Genomic DNA, 17,155 nt, shown 5'->3' with positions numbered 1-17,155 from the left:
TTCAAGGAGGAACCCCCTCACTCCCCGATGCCTAAAAAGGACTACAGACTCTGCCCCAGTTGACCGCAGAACAAGTTGGTCTCCCCAAGAGCCAGTGTTGCTACTCCCCTTTTACCCCCAGAGGACCAGTTGGTAGAAGCCCTGGACTTCCGCTCCCAGAGACAAATGCCAGGCGGAAATTTGGTGCAGGAAGACAGTGGAACCAGCTCTTGTAGATTACACCATTTTGGAGGTAAGGTTTTATGTTAAACTGCTCCTGATGGCTAGGGCTCGCCATCATCAGTAAAATAAGCCCAGGTTCATCCGAATCTGCCCAAAAAGCCCGAGTTGTGGCCCTTTTAAGGTCCACACTCTTTGCCCGTTTGCCAGGACTGTCGAGCATTGCCGCATCTTTAAGAGTTACCCGCAAGGTGGGACTGGGCCCGGGAGTCAGCGCAGGATTTATTTATCTAAGTATTCCAGGGAGCGGGCATGCATTGGTCACCCTCCACGTTTCCACTTTTGCCCTCTGGGGCCTGCATCTCCCCAGGGACTGAACCAAAGGAAGGGGCAGCATCTGCGTGCTCCCTCCAGCGATGGTGGGTCCATCTCCCACTCCCCCTGCCAGTGTCTGGGGAGAGCAGGGCGGGCACCAGGAAACAACACCCTGCCAGTACAGAGTGGGCAAGTGAGAACAGACCTGCTGGCTCCTGCGGCAGAGAGGGAGAGAGCGAGGCTGCCATGTTTGAGATGGCGGGGCAGTCAGTGGTGGGCTTTCTCGGCTGCCCCTAGCATTTGGAGGTAAAAGGGTACCTGAGTTGGAGTGGACACACCAAATAAAAAAAAGCAAAGAAAAGAGACACACACTTTAATTTTTAAAGCACTTCCAAGTTTGGAGCTTTTGCTCTACAGCTGGAAGTGCAGCCTCTTCTAGGGGCTTGTTCTATGGTTGCATTTATTGTTGCCTGAAGGTGTATAAGGAAGATACCGATACAGGCCTTCCTCTCTAGGCACTTCATGCTGAGTGACTCAAATTGCCAGATGGGTCAAGTTCCCCAGCAAGGAGGCGACTGCTGCCCTACGAGCCCAAAATGAAGCAGTCATCTCTGCTACCCCTCAAAACCATCATTACCTGACCTCTCCTCGCAGACCCACTTTCTCTGCCTAGCAGGCTACAACAGGTTCTGGTCAAGGCCAGATCAGATGGGGTTCCATGGTCTAACGGCCTCCCCAGGCTATCTTCAAGCAGGACATCCCTATCAACAAGCTCTCCTCCCTTTTTTGATTACTGATTGAGAAGCATGGTAATTCCAGAGTCTTTGCATTGGCCATTATTCAACCCATCTACAAAGGACACTCAAATCCGATCCCAGCAGCTACAGGTTGATTACGCTTCTGAATAATAAAGGCACACGTTAAACAAGTCTATTGTTGAAGGAACTGCAACAATGAGTGGAGTCATGGAGGCTCATACATAAGAACCAAACAGGATTCACTGCAAAATCTGGCACACTAACAAATTTGCTTCCCTGTCTATCCTATCTGTCAAGGCAAATTTCCTTGCTTACCTTGTTGCATTGCTGATTCAGAGACTTAATGGTGGCGTTTGACCGTGTTCCAAGGGGGGCCCTCTGGTCTAAGCTAAAGAAATGAGGTAAACCACCAAAACGTCTGAAGGCCATCATTCAGTTACACATCAACTTATGGGTCTATATCAAATTGGGCGAGAGATCCAGTGTCTCAAGAAAATTTGCAGTTTCGCGAGTTATAAACTAGGGGTGCGTGCTAGCCCCCCCATCTTTTTAATTTGTCAATTTCAGATCTATCTAGGGCCCTGACACAATCAACTGGCACTCCCCAAAAACTAAAAAAAAAAACAAAGGGGATGATGGACTGAGTGTTGAACAATGCAAGCACTCACCCCCAGTCAACTGATCTGGGTTTAATCCATCATCATTCTTTAGCTCACTCCGCCACCCCAGTTCAAACATGGCCATATGCAAATCAGTCTGACCCTGTGCCTCCTGGGAACAGTCCAGCCTGAACTGCCAAGCAATGTCTTCCATGGACCGGTAACAAGCATCCTGGGACCGGTTTTGGGTTCATAACCCTCATCAGCCAGGCTATCTTGAATCCAGTGGCAAAGTGAGCAAGGGACCCATGTCTGGGTATACCCTGCCAAATTAGGGCAAACAAAGCAAAACCAAAGGGATGATGGACGGAGTGTTGAACAATGCAAGCACTCACCCCCAGTCAACTGATCTGGGTTTAATCCATCATCATTCTTTAGCTTACTCCGCCCCCCAGTTCAGACATGGCCATATGCAAATCAGTCTGACCCTGTGCCTCCTGGGAACAGTCCAGACCGAACTATCAAGCCATGTCTTCCCTAGACCGGAAACAAGCATCCTGGGACCGGTGTCTGGCTAATCAGCCGTCATCAGACAGGCTAGCTTGAATCCAGTGGCAAAGTGAGCAAGGGACCCACATCTGGGCATATCTTGCCAACTTAGGGCGAACAAAGCAAAACCAAAGGGGATGATGGACGGAGTGTTGAACAATACAAGTACTCACCCCCAGTCAACTGATCTGGGTTTAATCCATCATCATTCTTTAGCTCACTCCGTCACCCCAGTTCACTTTGCCACTGGATTCAAGATAGCCTGGCTGATGAGGGTTATGAAACCGAAACCAGTCCCAGGATGCTTGTTTCTGGTCCAGGGAAGACATGGGTTGGCAGTTCGGGCTGGACTGTTCCCAGGAGGCACAGGGTCAGACTGATTTGCATATGGCCATGTCTGAGCTGGAATGGCGGAGTGAGCTAAAGAATGATGATGGATTAAACCCAGATCAGTTGACTGGGAGTGAGTGCTTGCATTGTTCAACACTCTGTCCATCATCCCCTTTGGTTTTGCTTTACTCCCCAAAGATAGGCAGTGAACGCATCAGCAACCTGCGCTATGCAGATGACCTAGCTCTGTTTAGCTACACAAGAGTTGGGCCGCAGCGTCTGCTGAGCATGCTGCACTTCTACACCACCATTAATAACCTGGAGGTTAACTTAATGAAAACCACAACAGTAACAGAGGGAAGGAAATCCTACAAGGGGGGGGCTGCTGAATCTTCTATGACATCAAGATATCGCAGGAGCAGTCCTGTAAATACCTGGAGGTTTGCCTTGATGCAAGGGGCTCCTTTGCACGTCATATGAAGGAAATTGAAACTTAAGCCTTGGTCTCCCAGATGTCCTTGTCGAAAGTGCCAAATACGCTGTGGGGAGCAAGCCTCTTCCCTCTTCTGAATGTAATGAGGACAAAAAGTACTCCATCTTTGCCCTACAGCACTGAAATCCTACTGGGGAAGGACTGGAAACTTTTAAACAAACTTGTCACCAAGATCTACAATTTTGACTTGCGTTTGCCAAGATTCTCTTCCGCTGCTTAGATCCAGCTGGAATTGGGCCTTTGTGATCAGCTAGTCCCCAGAACTGGAGCCTTCCTAAATCTGCGTCACGATCTCAAGCTAGCCAGGAGAGGTCGCTTAGAGTCTCTACCGTGGGACAAGATTCAAACTGGTGGCTCTAGACTGCCCCACTTTTTGTATTTTGAGGACTGTCATAGAACTCTGCATGTGAGAGAAATCTTGGCCTCTAGATGAGCCAACATACCTTCAAACAACGTATTAAAAAGTGTGTGCACCTTCTTTCGCATTCGACATATATGGACGTCCTGGTAAAACGTAAGCACTCGTGGGCTGTTATCAATTCTTATCAATTAGCGCTTCCCTCATCCTACTTATCCTGCACATATTCAAAACATCAGAAAGCAAAATTCATGGCCCTGAGGCTTGGGGAATGGCTGTTCCTTGAACACCTTGCCAGGTGGCGTCGCCCTTCAAAACAACAACATGCATGGGCTGCAGACAATACAATGAATCTTTTGAACAGATCGTCTGTAGCTGCACAATTTTTACTAGAGGACTGAAGATCTCTCCTGAAGCGGGAATGGAACAGACTGGGTATTCGCACATGCCAGCGGCCATTATTGCTTCCCTCAACCCTGACAACACCGCCTTGAACATCCTGTTGGCTAAGTACATCACTTTAGCTGCTAAGAAGCTTCACTGTCTGAGGGCTCCATAAGAGGTTTTGCCCTAAACACCTTAGTGGATCACACAGCGGGCCCTCACAATAAAGGCGTTTTCCTTCTCTTGACCTATCGAATGGTTAAAGTAAGCTGTGTGCATGCCCTTGAGCTACTGTCGCTTTGTATTTATGAAATTCTAGTCATTGGATGCTGCAAGGCTTAGCCTCTCATCTGAGTTCTCTTGATTTAAGGATCCTTATGGTATTTTTCTTGTCACTTTAGCTATCACAGTTTACACCTAGTCCTGGTTTGTTCTTGGTGTGCATCCCCTGTGGCGAAAGTTCTTGTTATTTTAATGCTGCATTCGTGTTGTGTGTTCTATGCCCATGGCCAATTTTTATTATTGGTGTCGCCGCTGCTTCCTTTTACCAGACACTTTGCATTTTAATGTGGAATTCTTCCTGTTTGATGTACTGTGGGAAAATATTAGCCTTGGGTGCGAATTTCGAGGCTGTTCCCCAATGGCTCATCGCTCGCAGACTCGATTCATGAAAAGTTGCTGCTATCGTTCCGTTATTGCACTTTGCGTGAACTAGCAGGCTTTTTTTAATTCTATTTTTTTTTCAACATGCCTGTTTTTAAACTGCTTATTTTCAGTAGCAATGTCCTTGCTACTAGGTGCGTACAATAGCCTCTCTGTGCCTTGTCATCACTGACAGAAGTAGTAATCTTTTGCACAACGCACTGTGCAGTTTCTTTTGAATTAATAATTCTTCTTATCTCTTTATCTCAATGTCTGTTTTAACACGCTTATAGTTAGTAATCCCCTATTTTAAGATGTGCATAAAATGCCTTTTGTTGATAATAAAAGTGGTGCTTTTTTTATATTTATTTTTTTATTGCTCCCTGTACCTATGGATATAGGCAGTGCTGAAATGGAAAAAAAGAAGTGCAGGTACTCACCTGAGATGTGGATTAGAGGGCGGAGTTAGGGGGGGCAGGGCTATAGGGGCGGGGCTACGGGCAGTGCTAAGGGACGGGGCCAGAGGCACACATTTAATTTGTTTGAGGTGTAATTGGTCTGCAGATATGCACACTGCAGACAACACGCATACAAGAAGAACATTCACAGGGACACAGATGCGCTTGCGCACGCAGACAGGGTATTTAGTTCATGTGTTTTAGGATCCCCCCCCCCACACAAACAGCTGTGCTATAGCGTCATCATCATCACCACCTTTCCCCTCGATCTGGCTCCAATGAAGTGCTGCCCTACTCTGCTATGCCAGCAGGAAGCCTACTCTTAGGTTTGAGTCAGGAGATGTGCCTCTTAGCAGTCCCTTCTCGCACACCTACAGAGCAATTGTCTCCACTCCCTGCCTGTACTGATTGAATGCATATGGGCGTTGCTCAATTAGCAGATTGTAAAGGGAGATTAGCACTCGAGTGCTTCACGAAAACGGACCCACTCCTCAGCTGTGTCATGCTTCTTTCTTTACATGCCAAATTGCACTGAGTTGGCTTGCTGCCCCATGAGTACCAATACTCTCTTAGACACAAGAAAAAGTTGCAGTACTCAAAGGCAGAACATTTAGAAGTGCCGGTACTTAGTACCAGTGACTACCGGCCCATTTAAAGCACTGGATATAGGCCCATAGCTCAGCCTAATGTCATAAGTATGTGAAACATATAGGCTGTTTTACAAAATTATGTGCTTAACACACGTTATGCCTTATTGATACGCTGTAAAACACGTGCGTTTCTTCTTCCGAATCATTGTTTTTACCACGTTTGTGTCTTTATTAAAATTGTAATGGTTTTGAATTAACCACTCAATAAATAAACATTATTATGACACATGTAATGAAGCACCCTCTAGGGATGAGTCTATAGTTGCAGTTTATGTGATCAGAAAGTGGTGCCCTCTGGAGATATTTTTAATGATTGCATTTTTATTGCTTGAAAGTATGTAAAAAACACATAGACACATGTTATATTAATGTAAAATGCTTTATTGACGTAATGTTGACAATGAAAATTCATCTAAGTGGATATGCTTTATTAGCAATAATAAGTGCATTTACACATGGTTATAATTCCGTTTACATACAAAATGATGGTGTTTTTAACATGTGGTTTGTTGATCTTGAACCTTTAACCAAGCCAATAGACTTTCCTTATAAATTTGTATAACTCTTTAGAGGGTCAAAGGTGATTACATAATGTCACCTATTGTAACTTTCATCTGTCTATGTACATATTTGTAAGTTAATGCATTATATTTAGTAGTGTGTGTGTAATGAACCTTTCATTTTTTCTAAAGAAAAAACACTTATTGGACAATCATTTAATGGGTGTTATTATTGCGTGCCAGCGAATGGTGGTTCGTAGCCCACGCCACCTCCGCTGACTAGGCCTTGGACTGCTCTGCTTCGCTACCCCAGAGAGTCAAGCGCTACAGTGGGGTACTTGGTTCCCAGGTAGGATTATTTGTGGACTCGCATCCTTCACAACTAATAGCCCAATTTTGTATATAGTCTGAATGCCCACTCTCCTAGCCATTCAGTACCATACATTGTTACACATTTTTAACACTTCCCTTTTCTTTTTTCCAGTACTCTCTACACAGAAATGCCATCTAATGTGGAGATCAAGGCTCGGGTTCAGGACCGTGAGCTGCTCATGAACCGGGCTCAGACTTTAAGTGGCTCTGATGGTGAAACTATCACTCAGGTGGACACTTTTTTCATCGTTCCACGAGGACGGCTGAAGCTAAGAGACTTTAAGGTGAGTTTTTGTGCCAGGGCAAATTAAAATTGCAGCATTTGCTCTACATTGCGGGTTCAGAAGTTCAAGCGATATTATATTCTAATATGTTTACTTTTTATTGTTGTGGGTCTTGTAACTTCTTGAATAATCAAAGCAACATTTACTTCTGGTCCAGAGTAACGTTGAATTAGGCCATGATGTCTGGCAGGTATGAACAGTATCTAGAGAGGGAGAGAAGGAGCCTTAGCTAGGGACCCAAGGGGGGAAAGTTTTACCAAATGTAAGCAGTAATAATTCAAGAAGGCCTGGCCAGTGCAGTATGGAAAGGTATCGCGTGTAGGCAGGGAGACTGGTGAAGGGATTGGTCATCTGTAACAAATTCTCTTTAAAGGGTCTCAAGAAGAGTCTGAAGTTGAAGGCACCAAGCTAAGCCCACACTCAGCCCAGAGTACACCTGTTGTAGGAAAGAAGTAGTAAACAGATGACTTATAGACTATGCTGCAGATGCAGGCCCAGGACATGTGATGAGCTCTCATGCACTTAAGAGAGTGTGAGGCTTTCAAAGACGTTGAACATCCATGGTGCATATCTAGCCACTAAGGGGAAAAGTTAACATTGCTTATTGCCTTGAGCACCTGCTGGAAAGATCTGAGTATAACCGGCAGGCACAAGTGTAAATGTCAACAGGGCTACCTTAAGTGACTTTGCACTATTCAGTTTGTGGGTTGTGTTATCCAAATGGTCTTGAAACGCAGACCGTGAACACTGGAGGTATTCCTCAAGCACCGGAGGTGAGGAGTGGGCCTTGCATTGATTCTAAAGGCTGCAAAGGCTTTTGAAGACTTCCTTGGCTAGCCTGGTGTCTTTGACAGTGAAGCTCAATGAGCTTGTTTGGATTTAGAATGGTAGGCGTCCTATCATAATCTGGGTGATTGGGAGCTCATGCAGACATAGAAGGGCGGCAGGCCACACATTGACCGTATTTACTGAAAGTATTCTTTGAGAACTGAGTAACTACATAATCTATTGACAGTAAAGATTTTGTTAAATATTTTGCAAGGGATTGTACTAAGTATTTAAACCAATGCCTTCCCTGAGTGGCGCAAGAGATGTTCCCCGTCTATTATCAGGACGTGATATTGTTATTTTTCAGTTTTTGTTCAGGTGGGCAGTACTGTGAATTGATTTCGTAAACTTTTTTTATTTACAGTAAGGCCTTCATTTGTTTGTAGTCGAAATTATTAACTTCTTTTATTTGGAATACAAACTGATGATGGAAATATGAAAGTTGTGTGGCCCATTGGTGCTGTTTAGCATCCGTGTACTATAAAGGCGTCTTTACACATGTTTTAAACTGGTAATTGAAAGCTATGGCGACTTCTTAGCAATTGACGACTGGGCGGGTTTCACAGAGACATTGGACGCCAGGAGCTCACTTGAACACTAAAGGTTTGTAATTCTTTAAACTTTGAATACAATTATTTAGCACGTGCTACATCTGCCGAGGTTTTTCTTTGGTGAGTAGCACGCTAGTCTGGGAAATTTGGATCAAGGGTTAAGTGAATTAGATTATTACATTAAGAATGCTAGTAGTAACAAGGGTGCCTTGGTTTTTTGATTTGAGAAATGTGCATGTGGGTTAGACGAAATAAGTAGATTGCTATGTTAAAAATGTTATGCTGCATGAAAATTGATCAGTTGAGTTGGAGGTTAGAATGTAGGGACATTGAGATGTTGGGGAAGGAAATTATCTTGAGTTGACATTGATGGCTTCGGTTTGGGGTTGTCGTACAATGGCATTTAGGACTAGTGAACATGGATAAACCTTATGGAACTGGGGGCTCACAAAGTATGAATGCCCAAGTGGGATTTGTGGCTCAGGTTAATGTAGATCCCTTGCACCAGCGTGCATTTTGACCCTGTACAAATACTAATAGTTTTTTTTCTGCTTAGAACGGACATGGGCAGCTGATATTTTATGAGCGACCAGATATGGATGGACCAAAGCTGTCAAACTATTCCATTTCTCCGACAGCGGACCCAACAGGGCTTGCAGTAAGTTCTCGTCCTGTCCTGTGTATTTGTAAAATGCTGATATAAAGTTTGAAAAGACAGATGTTGAAACACGTGTCCAGATAGGAAAAGAAAGGAAAAGAATTCTGAATACCCAAGCTGACTGCATCATTATGACTTGATCACAGTTCTGTTTTTATGTAAAGGTGACAGGTGAGCCCCCCCAGAAGTACTAGTACTGAGATATTGGTGTATTTCCTTGATGAAGAATTTGTGTCTGCAATGATGTAGTCTGGCAGAGTCTGTATTCCCAGTGTTTTAAAGTGTGTATGCATATGGGATGTTGACCAATAGTATAATCTTAGATAAAGCATAGCTTGTATATGTTTGGCATGATGTTGAATTGAACCCCACATTCTATTGGCAGACACAGAGGCCGTCTGTAAGGGCGATTATTGTCTCTCTCAATGCAACCTGACGTGTACTGTTTTTTAAGACCTGCTGATATTGTAGCAAGTTAAATTCTCATCTCAAACATAAGTATTGAAATTGCTACTTGTTTTCAATGTGTGCTCGCGATGTTATGTGTTTTTGTTATTCCTCAGACGGTGCTGTCAGATTCTTTGGGTGTGCGTGGTGTGGTGATGAAAGAGCGCCGTCTCTTCTTGGTGGGGCAAACGAGAATCCACGTGGACCATGTGAACGGACTAGGAGACTTCTTAGAGTTGGAGGTAAGCAGCTACGATTTGTGACTGTTCAAAATGAGTGTTTCCGAGAGATCTCGGAGTGGTATTTGTGGTGTTGAAAGAGTAGACTCCTCCAACTCTGCCATGTAGTCCTTCCTAACCATTTCTTGCCTCCTACATCAGAGGTTGTTCTCTGTACTTACCTTTCTCATACACAAGGGTCCAGTTGTATTACCCAGAAGAATTTCATATAGAAGTCATGTTCCCAAATTAGCAATATTTTTAGGCTTGATTATTGATTCTAAATATTCAGTTGTTTTAAGTCAGAGTTAACATAACAATAACACTTTTCAAGAAACAGCTGGGTGCAGTCTGCCTCACTTAGTTCCGATTCAAGTCCTTCACATTTAGTTAATGATTTCAATAATTGTATAAAGTGAGCTGTCAGTAAAGATTTTCCACTTTCTCTTTCTTTTCTCACTTGGGGTTTTCACTGTGATATTTGTAGCTATGATGTTTGTCGTAACACAGGGTTTCAGAGGCTTATGGGAACGTTTAATCTGCCTTTTTGTGGATTCCTAGTTGAAAGCAATGTCATTAAATGAGTAGGATGTTTTTCAATTGAAACATTAACTTAAGAAAACATCTTAAAAGATGTTTTCTTTGGCAGAATTACGAACATCAGAATTTTTTGGGGTGCATCCCTCAACCCAGAAATTGTGTGCATCATAAAACATTGCTATTGGACAGTTGAATGTAAATGTTCCCAGATCCTTTTGATTTATGGACACTGATTAGCGTTATATCTGTCCTTTTACTTACTCTAGTTCTACTTGTTCATTATGTAGGCACTCTGTATAACTGATAATAGCATAAGCGTGGACCTACGTAGATTCACATAATGGAGAATGTCTCATGCTCGAGAAGACATCCTAGTCCCGCCAGTATAGCTCAGACAGCGTCGCATCCTCCTTCTATGTAATTTTCCATTCTATGCATCATATCTCCTTGCTGCCCTTGCTCCTTTCCCCAGGTTTCCTCATTGCTTGCTCCATAACAGTGTCTTACATTTTTGTGCAGGTTGTGCTGGCTGATGGGCAGAGTCCAGAGGAAGGAGAGGTCATCGCACAGAGCCTGATGAAGGAGCTTGGGATTCTGCCTGATTCACTTATCACTGGAGCCTATATAGATCTGTTGCTGAAAGAAGCATTAGTGAAGTAATGTATACATGGAAGCCCCCTTCGTAGAAAATTAGAATGTGCCCTGATCCAAGCCACGCAGGTCCATCCAACGAGCACTGAATGTGAGATACCTTCGTTCAATGACATGAACAGTAGATTCAGAAGGTGACTCTGAGTGCAGTAATGAATACTCTGCTAGCGCTACTCTTTAAACCGGTTTACATACACTGAACTGTGGTAACTATGACCCTGTCCAGTAGGTGCTCTTATACTGGAAAGCCAAACTGTGATACTGTTAGCACCTCGATTTGTCTCTTGCGCATCATCGGCTTCCAAACTTTGCAGACTTTGTTCATGTTAGAAAACCCCTATCACACCAACATTGAGACATGGATTCATTGATTTAGCCATGGGACATGCCAGTGTTAATTGTATGTACTCTGAGAAAGAATGAAAATTGGCTTGAGGGATATTGCATCATGCAGACGTCTGTGTGTACTGAGTATTCTAAAGGATTAACTCCAATACAACGTTTACGCACAAAAAGGATAGAGACAGACGGTGGTATAGTGGTTCCAAGGAAGGCAGGTCATAGGTCATTCGTAATAAAATGGTTGAAACTGTACAAGGAAGGATCCATGTAGAGTGACCTATAGTTTTGTGTTCAATATAAGAAATAGGTCCTGGATACATTCCATGTTTGAATCAGCCCAAAGTGAATAACTCTTGGTTTTAGAACATTTGCTGAGATGGAATCGAGGTTGGGAACTAGGTTTTCCTTTCCCTTTCCTAGTTTAGATTCTAGAAGAGGTATTAAGTATTTTCTCAGCATGTGCCAGCCTCTGTGCTATGTACGTTATAAATGACCCTACTCACTAAATTACTCATAACCAGAGATTCCTCTTTCTGCACTAAACACTATTGCATGCTTTTTTCAAACAACCAAGTACGATATCTTCTACTTGCCCTACCTAAAGCTATAGTATCCTCTACCTGGGCTAACCCACAGCTCCTCACCCTCGTCTACAATTGTATAACATCCTCAAACAGTGCCAGCCTTTAGCTGTATGTATAGAATCCCCCACACCTTAGCCTACAATGATAGCATCTCCGCCTATGCTAGTCTATAATGATGGCCTCCTCTGGTAGCACAGAACTACCTGGCAACCACGCTTAACCATAATGCAACTGTTCAATCACATCTGATTTGAACTTAATGATGACTAATCTAGGCCCAACATGTCAATCATTCTTCAAACAGCTGCTCACTAAGTCTATTTCTTCCCATTCTTCACCCACAATCACCCATATACAATTAGGTTGTTTTCACTCGTTTTCTTACCTGTGTCCAAATGCGTAGTCTGCATCTGAGATGCTCAGTTGAAGTTTGTTTCGAATTGTCCTTATCTAAGATCAATAGCTTTCATCTCATCCATGTACGGTGGTCCTCACCAACGCTTATGGGATTTTCGTGATGTGAGTAATAGTGGGCTACCATAGTACATGATTTGCCATGCTAATAGTGGAGTTAGACACTAGAAACGTTTACAACTTTTCTCTATTGAGTATTTTTATACAGCACCAAAGGTGTGAAGATAACCATATGGACTGCCCGGTCTCTGACCACAGTTCACAATGAGTATGTAATTTAGTATTATTTTTGCGTCTGTGAAGATTGTTATAGAAAGTTATTAAATAGATAAAAGTGCATGAAACTGAAATGTTATCTAGTGATATGCACTGGGCTGAAAAGAGCACAATTCTGTATGATTTACTTGGCCCTATAAGGATGTTACCTGTTGGGTTTAGTGCTTATTCAAGGAATTTTGTCAGGCTCTCAATAAGGGGCTTCATAATAAACAATATTGTGTTTTTTCTGTGGCAATTCCTGATATGCTACATGGGATTTTAGCTATAATATATGAAAGCCAGGAAATCACATTTCATGTGCCGTTTGAGTGACCATATTACTTGGCAGCTCTCCGACCTGAAGGTGTCGCATCCTACATATTGAATAATGCTAAGAGGCAGGGTAGTGAAAGAACCGACCTCCGCTCTCAGATGAGACCATCTATTTAGCAGTTGATACTCGTCTCCAAATCATAAGGTGCTACAGGATAATAAATCGCTCCTACAAGCATTTGGGAAAGGGCACCTGGTGGTCACATTGGATGGATTCTGCTGGCTATGACACTTGCCTTTTAAAGAAACGATTTTGGAAGGAGCGGTTTCATTCTTCTTTCTCTGATACTGAGAGCCTGGAAGAGAGTTGTGGATCTGAGAGTTGGGAGTAGCTGATAAAGAAAGACAGATCAAACCACTCCTGAGTCCCACAGACACAGTCCTACTCTGGCCTCCTGCACCACCACCAAAGTCGAATTGTTGTGTGGATAATTAAAGTACAGTTTCAACACAATTAAAATTGAAACATTTAATCTCTAGGCAGATGAATTCACAGATTGCGAGAATTTATTATAGAAAAAGTCTGGAGTAAAAATAACAAATTAAGACTTGCCTTAACAGGGACCAAGAGACAATGGAGTGGATGGCATTGTCTTGTAAAATGAAGAAATCCAAATCTGACTTTCTAGGTAAAGCAATAGAAATGTCTGCTTCATGGACTCACAATATATGTCTGTATTTTAAAAAGTTGTCAAAGTTCTTATTAAATCCAAATTAAAAAGTGTCTCTGACTGTGTGTGAAGAGTATGTACTGTATTCAAGCTGCACAGTGACATCCCAGTGCACACCATGTCTTTATTCTCTTAGCCAACTTCTGCCCTAGTGAAACTCTTCATATTCCACAAAACATTCTCTAGTGGTCTTCTCCCCATTCTTAGCCTGTGGAATGCTCACGCCATTGTGTTCCGGCTGCGAGAATTCCACTGCAGAATATAGAACTTGTTTTGAATATGTACTTTGCGGTTGCTGTTTATTATCGCGCAGCACCTGATCCATGAATAAAGCTCATCTTTAAGACAACGTGCTTTGCCTTACGACTGACTTACTACACATTCAAATCACAAATAGTCCTGCCACAATATAGCTAAGATAAGGACCACTGACAACATACACGGAAATATATCAAATCAAAAGGGGGAGAAAGAAGGACTGTGATCCATTCAGCTGCCTTACTTGTAACCAAATATCAAATGGGAATGGATCACTTGACCTGAGTAACCAGGGTTTGGAAAGTTTGTGTAGTATACCGATAAAAACCCTCATTCACGTACAGAGGTCAGAAAGGCGGTATACCTTGATTCTACGCCCTGCTTTTAAAGACGTGACAGCATCATCATTGGGTTCGTTTTGTATGCTTCCTCCATCCGGAGGTGAACCTCTGGTTATTGCAGGAGTGATCAAAGAAACGTGGGAGTGTTGTAGTGAGGTGAATATCAAAAAGTGATGTTAAAATCCCGTATATCCAGACTTGTATGTGTAATCAGTCTGGGTTCGAGAGGTTTAAAAACGATGTCATGCGTGGGAAGACTTATTATTGGTCTAACGCATTGAGAGTGTCCATAAAAAAGGTCGACATGTTTCAGCCCTTGTGGTTGCCCGTGTGGGTCAAGTGGGCTTTCTTCAGGACCTAGAAAAGAAGAAGAAAGTGGAGGCTGTATTTTGTTTTGGTCTCTGTGAATCTGGGTGTATTGACCCGATTCTCACATGGTCAGATAGTACCTGTTTTGATAGAGGAGGAAACAAGAGAAAAAAAAAGAAAAAAAATTGGGAATGTCATGTTGCGCATTCTCCAAAAAGGTGTGCTGTCTTTTCAGAAGAAATAAATAAACAAACAAACAAACTAGAAAATGGCAATTCTTTCTCTCAAACATATTCAATTTGCTTAGGTAAAATGTTCCCTCATTTTTTCAAGAGGTGCTCAGTCTAGGTTCTGAGTGGCTTTAAAATGGCAATTCTTATCCTGTTTTTTCTCCAGAATACTGTAATGTCATACTGAGTGTATTGGCGATCTGGCAAACAATTTTTTGGTGACAAACTGAGTCTACACAGTTTTTTGGTGATCCTACAAGTGGTTCTTTCCTGTATGTAGTAGCCGGGGATCGCCCACATATGCGGTGCACAAGTGCATGCGAGAGTCTTTTAAGGAGAGAGCAACTCAGTGGTCAGTCTTAGTTCAGTGCCTCATTAGACCAGTATGTGTTAAAACTCAGTGTGGCCGTCGGAGCGGCAGCGTTCCAACATATGTATTCATTATTGATCAATGTACTTATCGCTTATTTCTACGTTGGCTACGGGTTTTATTAGACATTGTGTAGGTATTTTGTGCACTTCGATTTGATCAATGGCTCTATGTGAATTTGTCAATCATGCGTGTGTTTTTAAAACGCACTTTTGCCGTTTTAATGTTTATATAATTGTGATGTGAATATTGGTACAATCTAAGTAGTCGTGATACTGTAGGTATTGTGATATCCTCCGTACCATGTCTTTTAGAGTCTGACGCTTATTCTTATCAAACACATATGTGTTGTTTTCAGATTGGGCGTGTGCCGTTTCAAAAATGCAATTTTCCCTGTTTAATTTAAGCTATGTTCTTATCCCAAGTGCGGCAGTTTTACAGCATAAAATCATACCTTAAGTCCTAAATTACGGACTTCATCGGGCGACCAGGGAGCTGTTTACCTGCGAAATGACCACAGTATGGCAATTTAGATTTGGGGCAGAGTAATACATTACGGTTTCTCAGCTTTGCGTCCTGGTGTCTTCCTTTCAGTACCTGCTGCGCAGTGTAACACGACTTGTGCTGACTCTTCCGCTGACGGCCAGGATTTTTTCAGCTTCAGGGTTGTGATGTTTTATGCAACTGGGAGTGGAGCTTGAAGAAAGACTATGTGTGACTCTATCATGTTGGTTAGAGAGTTAGTTAGTCAATTCATTTTTAGGATTGTTTAAAAAAATTATCAAAAAGGGGAAGGTGTTATTTATATTCAGTTGTTTTTTTTTTGTTGGGTGATTTTTCAGTCTTGCTCATCTATTGCGATATGCTAGGGATGGGATTCTAATGTCCTACGCTTAGCCACGGAATATTGTCATTGAGGCCTTGTATATTTGTCTTGAGGCGCTGAACCCATCTCTGTTCCTTTGCAAAAAGGATCTTTTCTGCATTATGGTTTTTAGTTGCCAGGGTTTCCAGAATTATCCATTTTAAGTCATTGGTAGTGTGTTTCGCTTCTATGCAGTGGTTGCTTATTTTTGTCGTACTCCTTTTGCAGTTGACATTACTCTTATGTTCGCATATTCTTTGTTTTGCTTTTCGACATGTCATCCCTATGTAACGTAGGGCACAGGGACACGTGATCATATAGATCACGTGTGTTGTGTTACAGTTTGTGTGGTGTCTAATCGTCCATTTTAGGTTTGGCAAGAGTTGAATGGTTTTTGTTGTAGTTGTCAAGCTGCAAACAGAGCAAGAACCACATGCGTAATGTCCCACCATTGGGGGGTTGTTTCCATAACCTTGGCGTGGGTTCATCTTCTATTTGTGGTGGCGGTCTGGTATGTACCAGGATGTCTTTTAGGTTCCTAGTTCTCTTGTTTGCAAATCTGGATTGGACCAGTTCAAGGATCCTGAGGTCAGGATCCGCCAATTCTTATTCACAATTTTCTTGACGTTGTTTAAGGCTGCATTGTAAGTACTTGCACGTTACTACATCCCTTTCTTGTTCCTTTTGTATAGTTCCCAAAAGCCTCTCTCTTGGTTGGTTTCTAGCCCTCTTCTGGCATCTGTTGATGGTTTTGTCAGGGTAATCGCGTTTCTTCAGTTTGTCGCATAGATCCTTTGCTTGGCTCTTGTAGTCTTGAATGTTACTGCAGTTACGTCTGAGACGTAGGAACTGGCTGTAGGGGAGGTTGTCCCTGAGTGACCGCGGGTGGAAACTTTTGTAAGAGAGTAAGCTGTTCTTGGATGTTGGTTTGAAATAAGTTTTCGTTTGGATTGTGTCATTCTCTATATAGATGGTTATGTCCAGGAAGTCCAATTTTTTGTTATCTGCTGTGTAGGTGAACTTTAGCCATTCATCTCTGGTGTTGAGCCATCTGGGAAAGTTGTTCAGACTTTCCCTGTCACCTTCCCAGATCAGGATGATGTTGTCTATATAACGCTTCCAAAAGTGTATCTTCCCTAGGAAGGGGTTTGAGATGTTTTGTATGTGTGTTTCTTCGAAGTTACTTACGTACAGCCCTGCCACACTTGGGGCGAAGGTGCTGCCCATGGAAGTCCCATGACATTGTTGGTACATGGTGTTGTTATATTCAAAGTAGTTCTCCGTTAGGGCTAACTTGCAACATTCCAGGACGAAATGTCTAGGTGTCTTAAAATCCGATTGTTTGTTGAAGAGTAGAGTCTCCAGTGTATCTAAGGTCTTTTGTTAAGGGAGACTCGTATAAAGACTTTCTACGTCTAGTCCTACAAGTAGCATCC

At 42.8% G+C, this 17,155-nt stretch overlaps 1 protein-coding gene across 5 annotated transcripts in view; it reads left to right on the top strand.

Annotated features, from left to right (window-relative positions):
• LOC146855840 (uncharacterized) overlaps positions 1 to 13,399 on the top strand; it is a 69,095-nt gene extending 55,696 nt beyond the window's left edge. For 4 of the 5 annotated variants that reach the window (XM_085653780.1, XM_085653778.1, XM_085653782.1 and 1 more), the window contains exons 2-5: positions 6,680 to 6,851; positions 8,787 to 8,888; positions 9,452 to 9,577; positions 10,613 to 13,399. In XM_085653780.1, coding sequence (XP_085509906.1) covers positions 6,696 to 6,851; positions 8,787 to 8,888; positions 9,452 to 9,577; positions 10,613 to 10,753 — 525 coding nt within the window. In that variant the 5' untranslated portion in view covers positions 6,680 to 6,695 and the 3' untranslated portion in view covers positions 10,754 to 13,399. Of the gene's footprint in view, positions 1 to 6,387; positions 6,545 to 6,679; positions 6,852 to 8,786; positions 8,889 to 9,451; positions 9,578 to 10,612 lie in introns of all 5 variants that reach the window. The other variant, XM_085653779.1, reaches the window with a different exon arrangement.
• The last annotated feature ends 3,756 nt before the right edge of the window (positions 13,400 to 17,155 follow it).

This window comes from Triturus cristatus, chromosome 4_1 (assembly GCF_964204655.1).
Source record: "Triturus cristatus chromosome 4_1, aTriCri1.1, whole genome shotgun sequence".
Classification (NCBI taxonomy): domain Eukaryota; kingdom Metazoa; phylum Chordata; class Amphibia; order Caudata; family Salamandridae; genus Triturus; species Triturus cristatus.
This window is presented reverse-complemented; position numbering and strand designations above follow the sequence as displayed.